Below are 12,722 nucleotides of genomic sequence, written 5' to 3'. Positions count from 1 at the left end.
GTTCTGAAGTAAAACGAGGTCCGATGTACTAGCGAGGTGGACCTGATGGAGTTCAAGAGGATTCTGCAAGTGTTTTTCCTCTCTAAATTCTTCCAGTCTTCAGTTTTTTACAGCCTGTCATTAAATAAAACTAGAAATAATTTAAAAATATCAAAACTCTACATATCATTACAGTGAAATTGTAATAACTTTAACAGTGTCAGATTTCCAACTAAGACATTTTACGTGCAGTTTGTTTCTTATCTCCATAGCTGGATGAAAAGACTTCTGTGGCTTCTTCTTCAACATGGATCAGCTTCCTCTTCGTTCCCCGGCAGAACTGCTCACGCTGCTGACAAACATTTTCACAGCAGGACAAGTCTTCACGAGGGCTGCATGGCTTTCTCCCACCAACATGCACAAATGCAGGTGGAACCGAAACCTGAGCTTAAAGTTGTTCTAATTCAGAACATCTGCTGTGAAAAAGGAAGCTGCTTATATAAAACCCCAGAAAAAGAATCGGACAACTTAAGTATTTCTAAATACTTAATATTTTAATAAGACTTTCTTACAAGTGTGCAAACTTTGTAAACAATCATTTTCTCATCACAGTGGGAAGATTTTCCACAGAAGCTGAAGATGCATCAATGAGCCGCTGCACAAACCTGCAATAAAACACCTGCTTTCAGACAGATACAAGTCCTACAGAAACCTACGGATCAGTTTACAGACGTACAAGCAGCAGAACCCCAAGCTAGAACAACGCTGGAAGACCCCTTCAAGGCACCCTGGCGCATCAGAGATATGTAACAAGAGTAGTTTTGTGTTTCAAGGAGAGAAATGTCTTCATTTCTGTCACAGTCCTGGTCTGCACCCGTCAAAGCCACCAGAAACGCACATAGACGATGAGCGTGATGAAGACCACGGCCACGGCCGCCACCTTGGCGTAGGTGGAGCGGGTGTTGAGGTATTTGGCGTCGCTGCGGTACTTTTTGGACAAGCTGGACAGATTGCTGGCTTTAGTGTCCAGAGCTGAAGGAGGAAGAGAATCAAATCAATAGCTAAACCCGAACACACAACCATGAACAGAGTGAAGTCACATCTGCGATGTTCAGAGCTAAACTGCAGCAGTTAGAGTGTTACAGAACTAAACTTACCAGAAAGAGCTTCTCCTCTTTGTAGAACTTCCTCGATATTTGCCACCATAATCCTCTGGACGTCCTGGAGCTCCGTGTTGATACTGCCCAAGTTCCTCCGGGCTCTGCTGTCCACATACATCTTCTTCGTTTTCTGGATGTACGTATCTGGAATGATGAGGAGTCCAGGTTTTTATTCTCCCAGCACAAGATGAACACACATTTTCCCATAGACTGTATATAAATATATGGGCGGAGCCTCCGTGACGTCTCCTGTAGGTTTCTGAAGAGCTGAATTGAAGCTTGGTGAGCGGTTCCTACCATCGCCATCTTGGCAGGGGCATGCGTGTCGTCTCGCCCCGAAAATATCATGGTCATGGTCATGGTGGATAATTGACATCGAACGAACTCCGAGCTTTCTGTAGCTAAGAGCTAACCGAGTTAACCTGAAGATAACAGGAGCTAACCAGCTAACGGAGGTAAGTGGGCTGAAGCTAAGTCATGTTGTTAACTGGCTAAAAACCGCGGTTGTTCTACGTTCTTCTGACTTGATGCGGGAGATTGGGTACCTGTCAATCAAAAGGACACGCCCCTAAATATGCCGAACTTTGAGATCAAATTACTTTTAAACGGATGAGTTAGAAAGAAATTTGCTCCCCCCACAGTTGTCATGAAGGTAAACCTGACCTATTAAATATAAAATGGATTTTTGAACCAGGCTTTAAAAATGTTTATTTCTGCTGTAAACATGTTTATTTCTGCTGTGAAGTTGGTCTTTTTAACATGGGAGTCTATGAGGATTTGCTCTGTTTTGCAGCCCCTAGTGGATGAAGGGGGAACTGCAACTTTATGCACTTCTGCATAGGCTTCACTTTTTGCGGCCAGAGGCCCCGTCCATCTTTCATATAGGGTCTATGTATTTTCCGAAACGTGCCACAAACAGTCTCACCAAACTCGATGAACGAGTACGGCCTCGTTACAGTGGACACTCTTCTTCCGTACTGGTCATAGAATTCGTTGTGAAGGTCTTCGAGGTACGCAAAGGCCATCTTTTTCGGAAAGGTCGCCTCACAGAGGGACAGGTAGCAAACGCCCTGAGCTATTAGATAACTGGAAGAAATGCAAGGCCGAATTAACGGTTACACAATGCATGTTTAGAATAAAATCACTTTACTACACATGAGTTATTGCATTCTCTTACTGGAAGTTCATGGCCCCGGCCTCCAGTGTGCAGCGTTCTGGACTCTGACCATTCAGTTTACGGCACAGCTGCTTGGCCTGGCTCTGGTACTGCTGGAGGTCTCTTCCTGACTGGTGGAGGGAAGAAGAAGCAGATCAAAGTTTGTTATCAAAGTTATATGTTAGCATCACAAAGCTCACATCATCTCCACCATGACGATGAGTTCACTGTCCTCCAACGACCTCCACAGTCACCAGATCTACATCCAGCAGAGCAGCTTTGGGATGTGGTGGAACGGGAGATTCTCATATTGATGAGGTGGAACGGGAGATTCTCATGGTGATGAGGTGGAACGGGAGATTCTCATGGTGATGAGGTGGAACGGGAGATTCTCATGGTGATGAGGTGGAACAGGAGATTCTCATGGTGATGAGGTGGAACGGGAGATTCTCATATTGATGAGGTGGAACGGGAGATTCTCATGGTGATGAGGTGGAACAGGAGATTCTCATCATGATGGGGTGGAACGGGAGATTCTCATCATGATGAGGTGGAACGGGAGATTCTCATGGTGATGAGGTGGAACGGGAGATTCTCATCATGATGAGGTGGAACAGGAGATTCTCATCATGATGAGGTGGAACGGGAGATTGTCATGGTGATGTGGTGGAATGGGAGATTCTCATCATGATGAGGTGGAATGGGAGATTCTCATGGTGACGTGGTGGAACGGGAGATTCTCATCATGATGAGGTGGAACGGGAGATTCTCATCATGATGTGGTGGAACGGGAGATTCTCATCATGATGAGGTGGAACGGGAGATTCTCATGGTGATGAGGTGGAACGGGAGAATCTCATCATGATGTGGTGGAACGGGAGATTCTCATGGTGATGAGGTGGAACGGGAGATTCTCATCATGATGAGGTGGAATGGGAGATTCTCATCATGATGTGGTGGAACGGGAGATTCTCATGGTGATGAGGTGGAACAGGAGATTCTCATCATGATGAGGTGGAATGGGAGATTCTCATGGTGATGCGGTGGAATGGGAGATTCTCATCATGATGTGGTGGAACGGGAGAATCTCATCATGATGGGGTGGAACGGGAGATTCTCATGGTGACGTGGTGGAACGGGAGATTCTCATGGTGATGAGGTGGAACGGGAGATTCTCATCATGATGAGGTGGAATGGGAGATTCTCATCATGATGTGGTGGAACGGGAGATTCTCATGGTGATGAGGTGGAACGGGAGATTCTCATCATGATGAGGTGGAACGGGAGATTCTCATGGTGATGCGGTGGAACGGGAGATTCTCATCATGATGTGGTGGAACGGGAGATTCTCATGGTGATGTGGTGGAACGGGAGAATCTCATGATGTGGTGGAACGGTAGATTCTCATCATGATGTGGTGGAACGGGAGATTCTCATGGTGATGTGGTGGAATGGGAGATTCTCATTATGATGTGGTGGAACGGGAGATTCTCATCATGATGTGGTGGAACGGGAGATTCTCATCATGATGTGGTGGAACGGGAGATTCTCATGGTGATGTGGTGGAACGGGAGATTCTCATCATGATGAGGTGGAATGGGAGATTCTCATGGTGACGTGGTGGAACGGGAGATTCTCATCATGATGAGGTGGAACGGGAGATTCTCATCATGATGTGGTGGAACGGGAGATTCTCATCATGATGAGGTGGAACGGGAGATTCTCATGGTGATGAGGTGGAACGGGAGAATCTCATCATGATGTGGTGGAACGGGAGATTCTCATCATGATGAGGTGGAATGGGAGATTCTCATGGTGACGTGGTGGAACGGGAGATTCTCATCATGATGAGGTGGAACGGGAGATTCTCATCATGATGTGGTGGAACGGGAGATTCTCATCATGATGAGGTGGAACGGGAGATTCTCATGGTGATGAGGTGGAAAGGGAGAATCTCATCATGATGTGGTGGAACGGGAGATTCTCATCATGATGAGGTGGAATGGGAGATTCTCATCATGATGTGGTGGAACGGGAGATTCTCATGGTGATGAGGTGGAACGGGAGAATCTCATCATGATGGGGTGGAACGGGAGATTCTCATGGTGACGTGGTGGAACGGGAGATTCTCATCATGATGAGGTGGAACGTGAGATTCTCATCATGATGGGGTGGAACTTGAGATTCTCATGGTGATGAGGTGGAACGGGAGATTCTCATGGTGATGAGGTGGAACGGGAGATTCTCATCATGATGTGGTGGAACGGGAGATTCTCATCATGATGTGGTGGAACGGGAGAATCTCATCATGATGGGGTGGAATGGGAGATTCTCATGGTGATGAGGTGGAACGGGAGATTCTCATCATGATGTGCAGCAACTGTGTGATGCTTCATGTCTATGTGGAGCAAAGCCTCTGAGGAATGTTTCCAACACCTTGGTAAATCTGCAACAGCAGACTGAAGACAGTTGTGGAGGACCTGATAAAGTTGATGTTGGGTGTAGATACCTCATTTATAACAGGTTTATTTAACTAACATGTTGTTCATGAGACAAATAAATAAACCTATAACTCAGGTGGAACTGACAAAGTGACCAGTGAGTCTCTCTCAGAGCAGTGTCTGGTATACAATACCAACCAAATATGAAATCCATTTTCTACAACCACTTAATCCAGTTCAGGTTTGTGCAGGAACTGGTCTCAGTCCATCACAGAACCAACACTGATACTCAAAGTACTTCAGATTCACCATATAATTTACAATCTACCACTGGGAGAGCATTATAACTCACGGCAACAAAGCATTTTCATTGTGAACTTTATTTAAAACAAGCCACCGTGATTTGAATACTGCCTGTGACTACTTGAGGAATGTCACCGTTCTCTGTTTTAAGTCCTAAATTAAAAATGTTAAGTGTGTAAAGAGATTTGCTGCAGTGCATAACCTGTCCCGGTCCATTTTATCTTGGACTGGATAAAACTGTATTGATCCCTTTGGGCAGGTCTCCTCAGAAAAAATGAAAGCTTCCAGCAGTAGTACACCATCATGAATACAGTTGGGATAAAACACACTATACATTAAATATACCAATGAAATCCAAGTTAAAATTCACACTATTCAACTGTTATGATGAACTCCAGTAGGCAGGGATGTCTGGCCCCAGTCCAGCCTGGTTTCTTGCCATCCAGACCAAGCTAACTTTGGTATTTAACTGCTCGAATAGTACTTTTCCAGTATTTAGACACCACAAATAGTTTTAGGTAAATTTATTTACACACCGTTGACTATTACGTTGAAATTCTGACTTACATTTTTATGTAAAATTCCTACTTGTGTGTTCACTTTTTTTTTTTTTTTTTTTTTTTAAACTCAAACGTACATACAATAAAAAACAAGGATGCACATTTGTGTAACATTATACCCTGTTTGAGAAGGAGCAGAAGGAAGCCCATGGCTTATTTAAATACTACTCCTTATTTACAGTCTTTAATTTGCACAGTTATATGGCTATTTACACAGTTTACATACTGAAAGTCATCAGCCAGATGGCAAAATATAAAGCATTAAATTAAATCATGAATTTTCTTCTTTTTTATATTTATCCTAAACAAAATTTCTTGTACATTTTTTAAACTGAATAATGTTATTATATCATTTTAAATCATCACTTAGTCCATTCCATAAAGTTACTCCATAAATTGAAACACATCTGCTTTTTAGTGCGGTGCGTGAGTATGGTTTCTGTAACATCTTTACCTCTTAGATTGTACACAGCAACTCTGTCTTTAAACATCTTTTGTATATTATATGTCATCTTTTTATTTTAAACCTTGAACATAAATTCAGATATTACAAAATGAACCAAGTCACAAAATTTGAGGCAACGTACTTTCAAAACTAATTTATTTGTATTCAGAGGCGCCATATAGGGGTAAAACTTAGGAAGATTTTAAGGGCCTCATGACTTGATAGGGGCCCAAAAAGATGTATAAACTATTTTTAAAAAGTCATTAAACCTTTGTTATAAATAATAAATATTTTTTTCAAAGGTTGTAATAATATATAGCAGTAATATAAACTAATAAACCACTTATATTAAAATAACCTAGTTAGGCACTGTGATTTAACCTTTTATAGGGCACTCAATGAAATACATTCAAATTAAAAATATTAACCTAAAATCGTCCTTCTGGTATGAACCAAGACCTCCATTACGTTGTTACATTAACAAAAAAAAAAAAAAAAAAAAATAGTTTCATGCTGAATATAAAAGGAAATAAAAATAGTCACTTGTCCCATAAAGGGTTAAACACAGCCCTAATCTTTATTATTCCCATGAAAAGCTTTTTTATCAGCTTGAAAAAACTGCAAAAACAACAACAAACAAAAATCTAAAATTTGCAATGAAGGGGTGGGATCTACAGTTGTGCTCATATTTATTCATATCCTTTCATTAAAGAAGAAAAAAAAACAGCTGCCTGTAAATTATCTAAAGTAATAATAAATAAAAATGTTATGAAAATCATTACATTAGTTTCCAATTCTGGTTCAATAGAAATATATTTTTAAAAAGCAAACAAATAAGATAATTTATTACATATTGCATCACTCATTTGCAATGAATCTCACTTTAGTTGAACAATCCTTTAATGTTTCCGCTCCAGTCAGGTGTTTTCTGTTCCTCTCAGTCAGACTTCTGCACCTTTTGACAGGTATTTTGTCCCACTGTTCAACAGAAAAACTGCTCTAATTTGCCCAGGACCAATTTGTTTGCTTTTTCTCTTTCTTCAACTCCAACTTTCTTCAAATAATTAAATGAAAAAACAGTGTCTTATATTGCTAAATTATATTTTATCAAATTTTTAGTTATTGTTTCTTTTTTAAGTCTCCAGTTATTTGAGTGACTGTTGTAAATTCAGTCTTTTCTTTAATAAAAGGGGATGAATACATATGAGCACAACTGTATGACTTTGTCTTTCATAGGCCCCAAAATTCCTGGCAGCGCCCCTGCTTGTATGATCCATATAACCTGCATGACTGATAACCCTTATGTCCCTTTTTATTTTATAGAATAACAAGTCTTCCACAGGAAAGTTGCTAAACATGAGAAATAAAGTTTGGTGTGTGTGTGTGTGTGTATGTGTGAGGACGCTGTCAGTCATACCTGTTCATCCTCCTGTATGGACGCAGCCAGCGGAAGTCCGTCCGCCACGCGTGCTATAATGGTCAGAAAGATCATACTGGTGGATTTCAGCCCAGTTTGACTCTTCAAACCTCCAAAACTTTTTTCCCTGGCTTTTTTTTTTGCTGTTTACTGTAATGAAGGAGGAATGCGGTGGTCGGAAGTGTGCTGTGTGCCGGAGAATTCGGTCCGACTGGCAACATACAACACGTCCTAAGTATCTTGTGTTTATTTGAATATAATGGAATTTTTTTTGTTGTTTAATTTAATATAAAGGTTTATGTTACACTACTTTTATTTACACTACATTTCGGGTGTTTGTGATGACTTTGACAGAAAATTAGGTGGTGGGCTCGTGCAGCAGACAGCGGCAGCAGACGGACCGACTGACGGCTGATTGAGGCGAGACATGCAGATGCGGTGTGAGCAGATCCTCCGTCTGGACTAAAACCAGAGGAAGAATCCCAGAAAAATGGATTCACCTGAGAGGTAAATGTTATTCAGCCACCTCGCTATTATTTTTTACACAAATATTTTGTTTTCGTCCGTGCAGAAGCATGTCGGGGTGTCCTGCTTGCTTTGGCTTTTCGGATCTTTTGTTATTGCTGTTGGAAAATTTATCCCAACATCCCAGTTTTAAAGGGTTTTTTTTAATGATATTTTCCACATATGCGTGAAATTGCATCGCTTAGTTTACAGTATTCCGCCATTATAAGGTAAGATAGGTATGATTAGAGGCAACAGTAGGGGGGGGGCAGCAGCTGACTCTGCAGCTGGACTCAGGATCAGAACAACACCACACAGGGATGGATCACACAGAACAATATTCACTCTAATCCATAAATATCCCCCTGTATTCCAGTTTTTAGTGTATCAGCCCTGTTTTGGTCGTTGCTGCAGGAGATGGGAGCGCTCGTGCGCAGTGGGTTTAATCCCCGGAGCTCCACAGACCCCCCTCCCTCTCTGGTAAAATGACCCGGCGCCTTGGCACGGTGGCATCCCCACATCCTGAAAGGCCTCATTGTTGCCTTGCAGCAGGCACCGACCCAAGATCAGACCTTCTGATTGGTGCTTTCCCCCAGCCACGGCTCGTGCGTGACTCCCCAGCCAGACTCAAACATCTACTTTATTGTCCATTCAAGAATAGATTATGAGGCCTGCGTGTTTTAATTCCAGGGCGGGGTCCTTCATGAGTAATTGATTGTGAAAGTAGAAATTCCCATGTTAAGTCATTCTCAGGTATTTCTCCTGTTAGACATTTAGTTCAATTCAATTCAACTTTATTTATATAGCGTCAAATCACGGCAATGCCATCTCAAGACGCTTTACAGACAGAGGAAAAAATAAACATAATGGAAGTCAATTCATAATAGCCTATATAAGGAAACCAACTCAATCTCCCATCCTGAGCAAGCACATTGGCGACAGTGGGAAGGAAAAAACTCCCTTTTAACAGGAAGGAAACCTCCGGCAGAACCCGGCTCAAAGACAGGCAGCCATCTGCCTCTGCTGTGTGGGGGGAAGAGGACAGAAAGACGACAACAGACAACAGGAACTGCTACTCCCGGCCAGGGAGACCTGCTGAGACAGGAGACATACGTGTTAATGATGCAACACAGTTATTAGGGGGAAATAAGAGAGAGAGACAGAAGCTCAGTGTATCAGGTGTAACCATCCCTAGCTATAGGACTTATCAAAAAGATAAGTCTTCAGCCTAGTCTTAAAGGTGGGGAGGGTGTCTGCTTCCCTAACACTAACTGGGAGCTTATTCCATAAGAGAGGGGCCTGATAACCAAAGGCTCTGCCTCCTGCTCGGCTCTTTGAGACTCTAGGAACCACAAGTAAGCCTGCAGTCTGCGAACAAAGTACTCTGCTTGGTATATAAGGAACTATGAAATCTTTGATATGTTGTGGTGCCTGGTTGTGGAGGGCTTTATATGTAAGGAGAAGGATTTTAAATTCTATTCTAGATTAGTAGACATACGGTGGAGATTTGGCCCTTTCGGTGATGGTTTGCAGAGTGATCACACACTGATGCAGCTGCGTGGATGAAGAGTAGAACCTTTTTCAGGCACCAATGTGGGATTTAATTACTTTTACATTTATTTTATATTTCATTTATTCATAACAAAGTGATTCCAGGGCTGCCTTACAGATACTTTTACATCTGAAACAGGGATCCTCAGTCCCGATCATCAAGGACCAGTGTCCTGCAGGTTTTCCAAGTCTTCCAGCAGGGACAGAAGGAAAACCTGCAGGACACCGGCCCTCAGGGACCAGGACTGAGGATCCTTGATCTAAAACTTGCACCACAGTGGCCGTCGATGAGCAAAGTCTGGGAAAATCTGGAGCTCTGAGATCTTTCAGATCCAGATAAGAGGAAGACCGAATTAGAGAAATATGATCTCTGATATTTGTCATCAGAAACTTCTGCAGCGGTTCGGATCAGATGGTTTATATAGAAACCTGTGTTTTTGTACTGGAGGCACTTTGATCCTGTCCAGAGATCTGACTTCTGCTCATCAGAAAAGTTTCTGAACTTATACACACACCCCTCTTACCTGTCCCCAGGTGTGCCTGTCATGCTCTGGGCTGAAGAGGAGAGCATCTGAGGAGAAGGAGATGGGCTGCACCTCCGCTAAGCAGGTGTCTGCCGTGCCCAACGGCGAGGAGGGCCAGAATAAAGCCTACAGCAACGGGGACGTCCACTCAGGTCTGTCCTGATTCACATTCTCCATGTAAAGCTGTGTTCAGATGAAAATCTGTTACTTTTTTATGATAAATATGACCTTAACATACTTTACATCCACTTTGAAGGAAGGGTTAAGGAATTACTGCCCTCCAGGTGTACAAAATTCATTCATCACTTTTTCAGGAAAAAAAAGTCAGTATTTGATTATTATTATTATTATTATTATTATTATTATTATTTTATTTTATTTTTAAAAAAATAGAATTTGTTTATTTTTAAATAAAAGTACATGTGGAATAGAGAAGTCAGCTCAATGGCAAGAACAACATCAGGGCAGTTAACAGCTGTTCCCTGCCAGTGATCAGATACCCTGCTGGAATAGTAAAATATGCAAAGGAGGAAGTTCAGACACCAGATGTTAAAACAAAGAAGCTGTCCGCCATGCATGCAGGGTTCCACGCCAAATCTAGCGTCCAGCGACTATACGCTAAGCACAAAGAGAGTTCAACTTCAAATTAGTTTATTTGTACCCGTAGGTAGGGCTGTGACGATATGCTTTTGTCCCGATTCGATTCCGATTTTTTGGGTGCCGATTCGATTTAAATTGCGATTCTCAAAATTCTGTGATATTGCTGATTTTCGTCGATTAAAAACCCCCAAAAATTTATAAAACCTTTTTTTTTTTGCTAGTAATTTTTCTTGATTTCAGTTAGGAGAAAACAACACAGTAGCCAGACCATCATTCTGCTACTATATTTCCCAAGAAGACAAGTAAAAAGATCAATAAAACCAATAAAAATGACAAAAGTCTATAGTAGATTAATTTTATTTCATTGAAAAAAAATTGATTTTTTTCACAAAAAATCGATTTTAAAATTGTGAAACAAAAAAATCACGATTTTTTATTTTTCGATTCGATTTTCCCACCCCTACCCGTAGGTAGATTTGTTGTACAGCAATTTCAGGTTTAGCGTCACAGAAGACAGTAAATAAAATAGACACATAAACAGACATTCTGACATTAAAAATGGCTCGCAAAGTCACAAATCAATAAATAGTTACATTAATAGATAAAAATGAGTGGCTAATGACCAATGAGCATCAGGGTTACTATCCAAGATGAAACATCTAAGCTCCATCAATACCTCAGGAAGAGGCCACTTAGTGAATGTCTCAGGTAATAGTATGTCTGGAGGAGAACGACTTAGAGGAACCATCATGGGAGGAAAAGCCCCTGCATGGGACGTACAGCCGACAGATAGCTGAACTGGCCGATATGAACAAGTCCTACCAATGGCTGGAGAGGCCTGGACTGAAGGAGCAAGCCTTGAGTACCAGGGCCACCGAGGCCCAGATCTACCATACCAGGCAGAATCCCAGGTGCAGACTATGCAAAGGAGCCCCTGAAACAATCCAGCAGCTCACAGCAGGGTGCAACATATCGGCAGGCAAAGAATACATGGAGCGCCATAACCAAGTAGCCGGCATAGTGGACAGCAGGGCTACTCAGTTACATATTCAGGTGGGCCAGATTTTCAAATACAAAAAATGAACACAGTCAGTAAATAAAGTAAGGGAAAATAAATCAGTAAAAATAAATTAATTAAAAAAAGACACATTTACACTTTGAAAAATAAGCAGTTTATTAATTTTTCTGTTTTAAATTCAGTCCCACAAGATAAGGGCAAATGCACAAAATAAAATAATAAAAATTCCAGCCGGAGCCTATTTTTCTCCTCACATTATAATCTTTAAACACCGTCACACACTCATTGCATATTAAATACATCAGTTCGGCGCTCAAATGTGACGGCAAAATAAACAAATAAGTATCAGTCCGGGCGGGGTTCAATCTTCGGTTTTTGTTGTTAATTTTGCGTTTTGGGACAGAGAGCGACATGCTTGCTAGCGCTACTGTCAGGACGCGCGGTGGGGATGTGGACCCAAATGCAGAGATGAGCTACAGGGATGCAGATTCATGGCCAATTTATTTAAACCACAAGAACTCAGGGGACTAAAACAACAAACAAACAAAATGATCCCGCAACCAAGAACTGAGACTGAGGGGTATAAATACACTGGAGAACCAAACAAGAAACAGGTGTACGGAATGAACTAAAACAAGACCAGGTGAACTCAATGAACAGGAAATCAATAAAGCTAAACAACAAACAAGGGAACCAAACAGCAAAAACTACAAAATAAAACAGGAGACCTGAAACTAAGGCACAGCACAAACCACATCATGACAGCTACTCTTACAACTTTAAAACATAACAACACCAAGCGGCAACCTCCGGCGGTTAAAAGTGAAGCCTATGTGGAAGTGCATTAAACTGCAGTTCCCCCTTCATCCACTAGGGGCTGCAAAACAGAGCGAATCCCCATAGACTCCCATGTTAAAAAGACCAACTTCACAGCAGAAATAAACATGTTTACAGCCTGGTTCAAAAATCCATTTTCGGTTTAATAGGTCAGGTCTACCTTCATGACAACTGTGGGGGGAGTGAATTTTTTTCTAACTCGCCCATTTAAAAGTAATTTAATCTCG

General features: G+C 41.7%; 2 protein-coding genes across 2 annotated transcripts in view; one reads left to right on the top strand and one right to left on the bottom strand.

The window, feature by feature from the left end:
* Positions 1-829: 829 nt before the first annotated feature.
* Positions 830-7,595, bottom strand: sec22ba (SEC22 homolog B, vesicle trafficking protein a). The gene is made up of 5 exons (XM_079244159.1): positions 7,462-7,595; positions 2,317-2,426; positions 2,065-2,225; positions 1,137-1,283; positions 830-1,011 (listed from the first exon to the last, which is right to left on the bottom strand). Exons 1-5 carry the CDS (start codon positions 7,534-7,536, stop codon positions 857-859), a joined length of 648 nt encoding a protein of 215 aa, XP_079100285.1. The 5' UTR covers positions 7,537-7,595; the 3' UTR covers positions 830-856.
* A 270-nt stretch (positions 7,596-7,865) lies between these two features.
* Positions 7,866-12,722, top strand: part of LOC306758786 (uncharacterized protein C1orf21 homolog) — a 16,688-nt gene continuing 11,831 nt past the window's right edge. Inside the window, exons 1-2 of the mRNA XM_079244176.1 lie at positions 7,866-7,968; positions 10,051-10,192. Of these exons, the coding sequence (XP_079100302.1) occupies positions 10,102-10,192 (91 nt within the window). The 5' untranslated portion in view covers positions 7,866-7,968; positions 10,051-10,101. The remainder of the gene's footprint in view (positions 7,969-10,050; positions 10,193-12,722) is intronic.

Source organism: Telmatherina bonti, assembly GCF_933228915.1.
Source record: "Telmatherina bonti genome assembly, chromosome: 7".
Lineage (NCBI taxonomy): Eukaryota > Metazoa > Chordata > Actinopteri > Atheriniformes > Telmatherinidae > Telmatherina > Telmatherina bonti.
The sequence above is the reverse complement of the archived record's forward strand: the minus strand, read 5'-3'. Positions and strand labels throughout refer to the sequence as shown.

Excerpts from the sequence above, each read along its gene's own strand:
- sec22ba (XM_079244159.1), bottom strand. The coding sequence starts at position 7,536 with ATGATCTTTCTGACCATTATAGCACGCGTGGCGGACGGACTTCCGCTG. Across the intron at positions 2,427-7,461 it reads CCATACAGGAGGATGAACAG|TCAGGAAGAGACCTCCAGCA; the intron begins GTATGACTGACA and ends TCCCTCCACCAG. Across the intron at positions 1,012-1,136 it reads AAGAGGAGAAGCTCTTTCTG|CTCTGGACACTAAAGCCAGC; the intron begins GTAAGTTTAGTT and ends TTCCTCCTTCAG.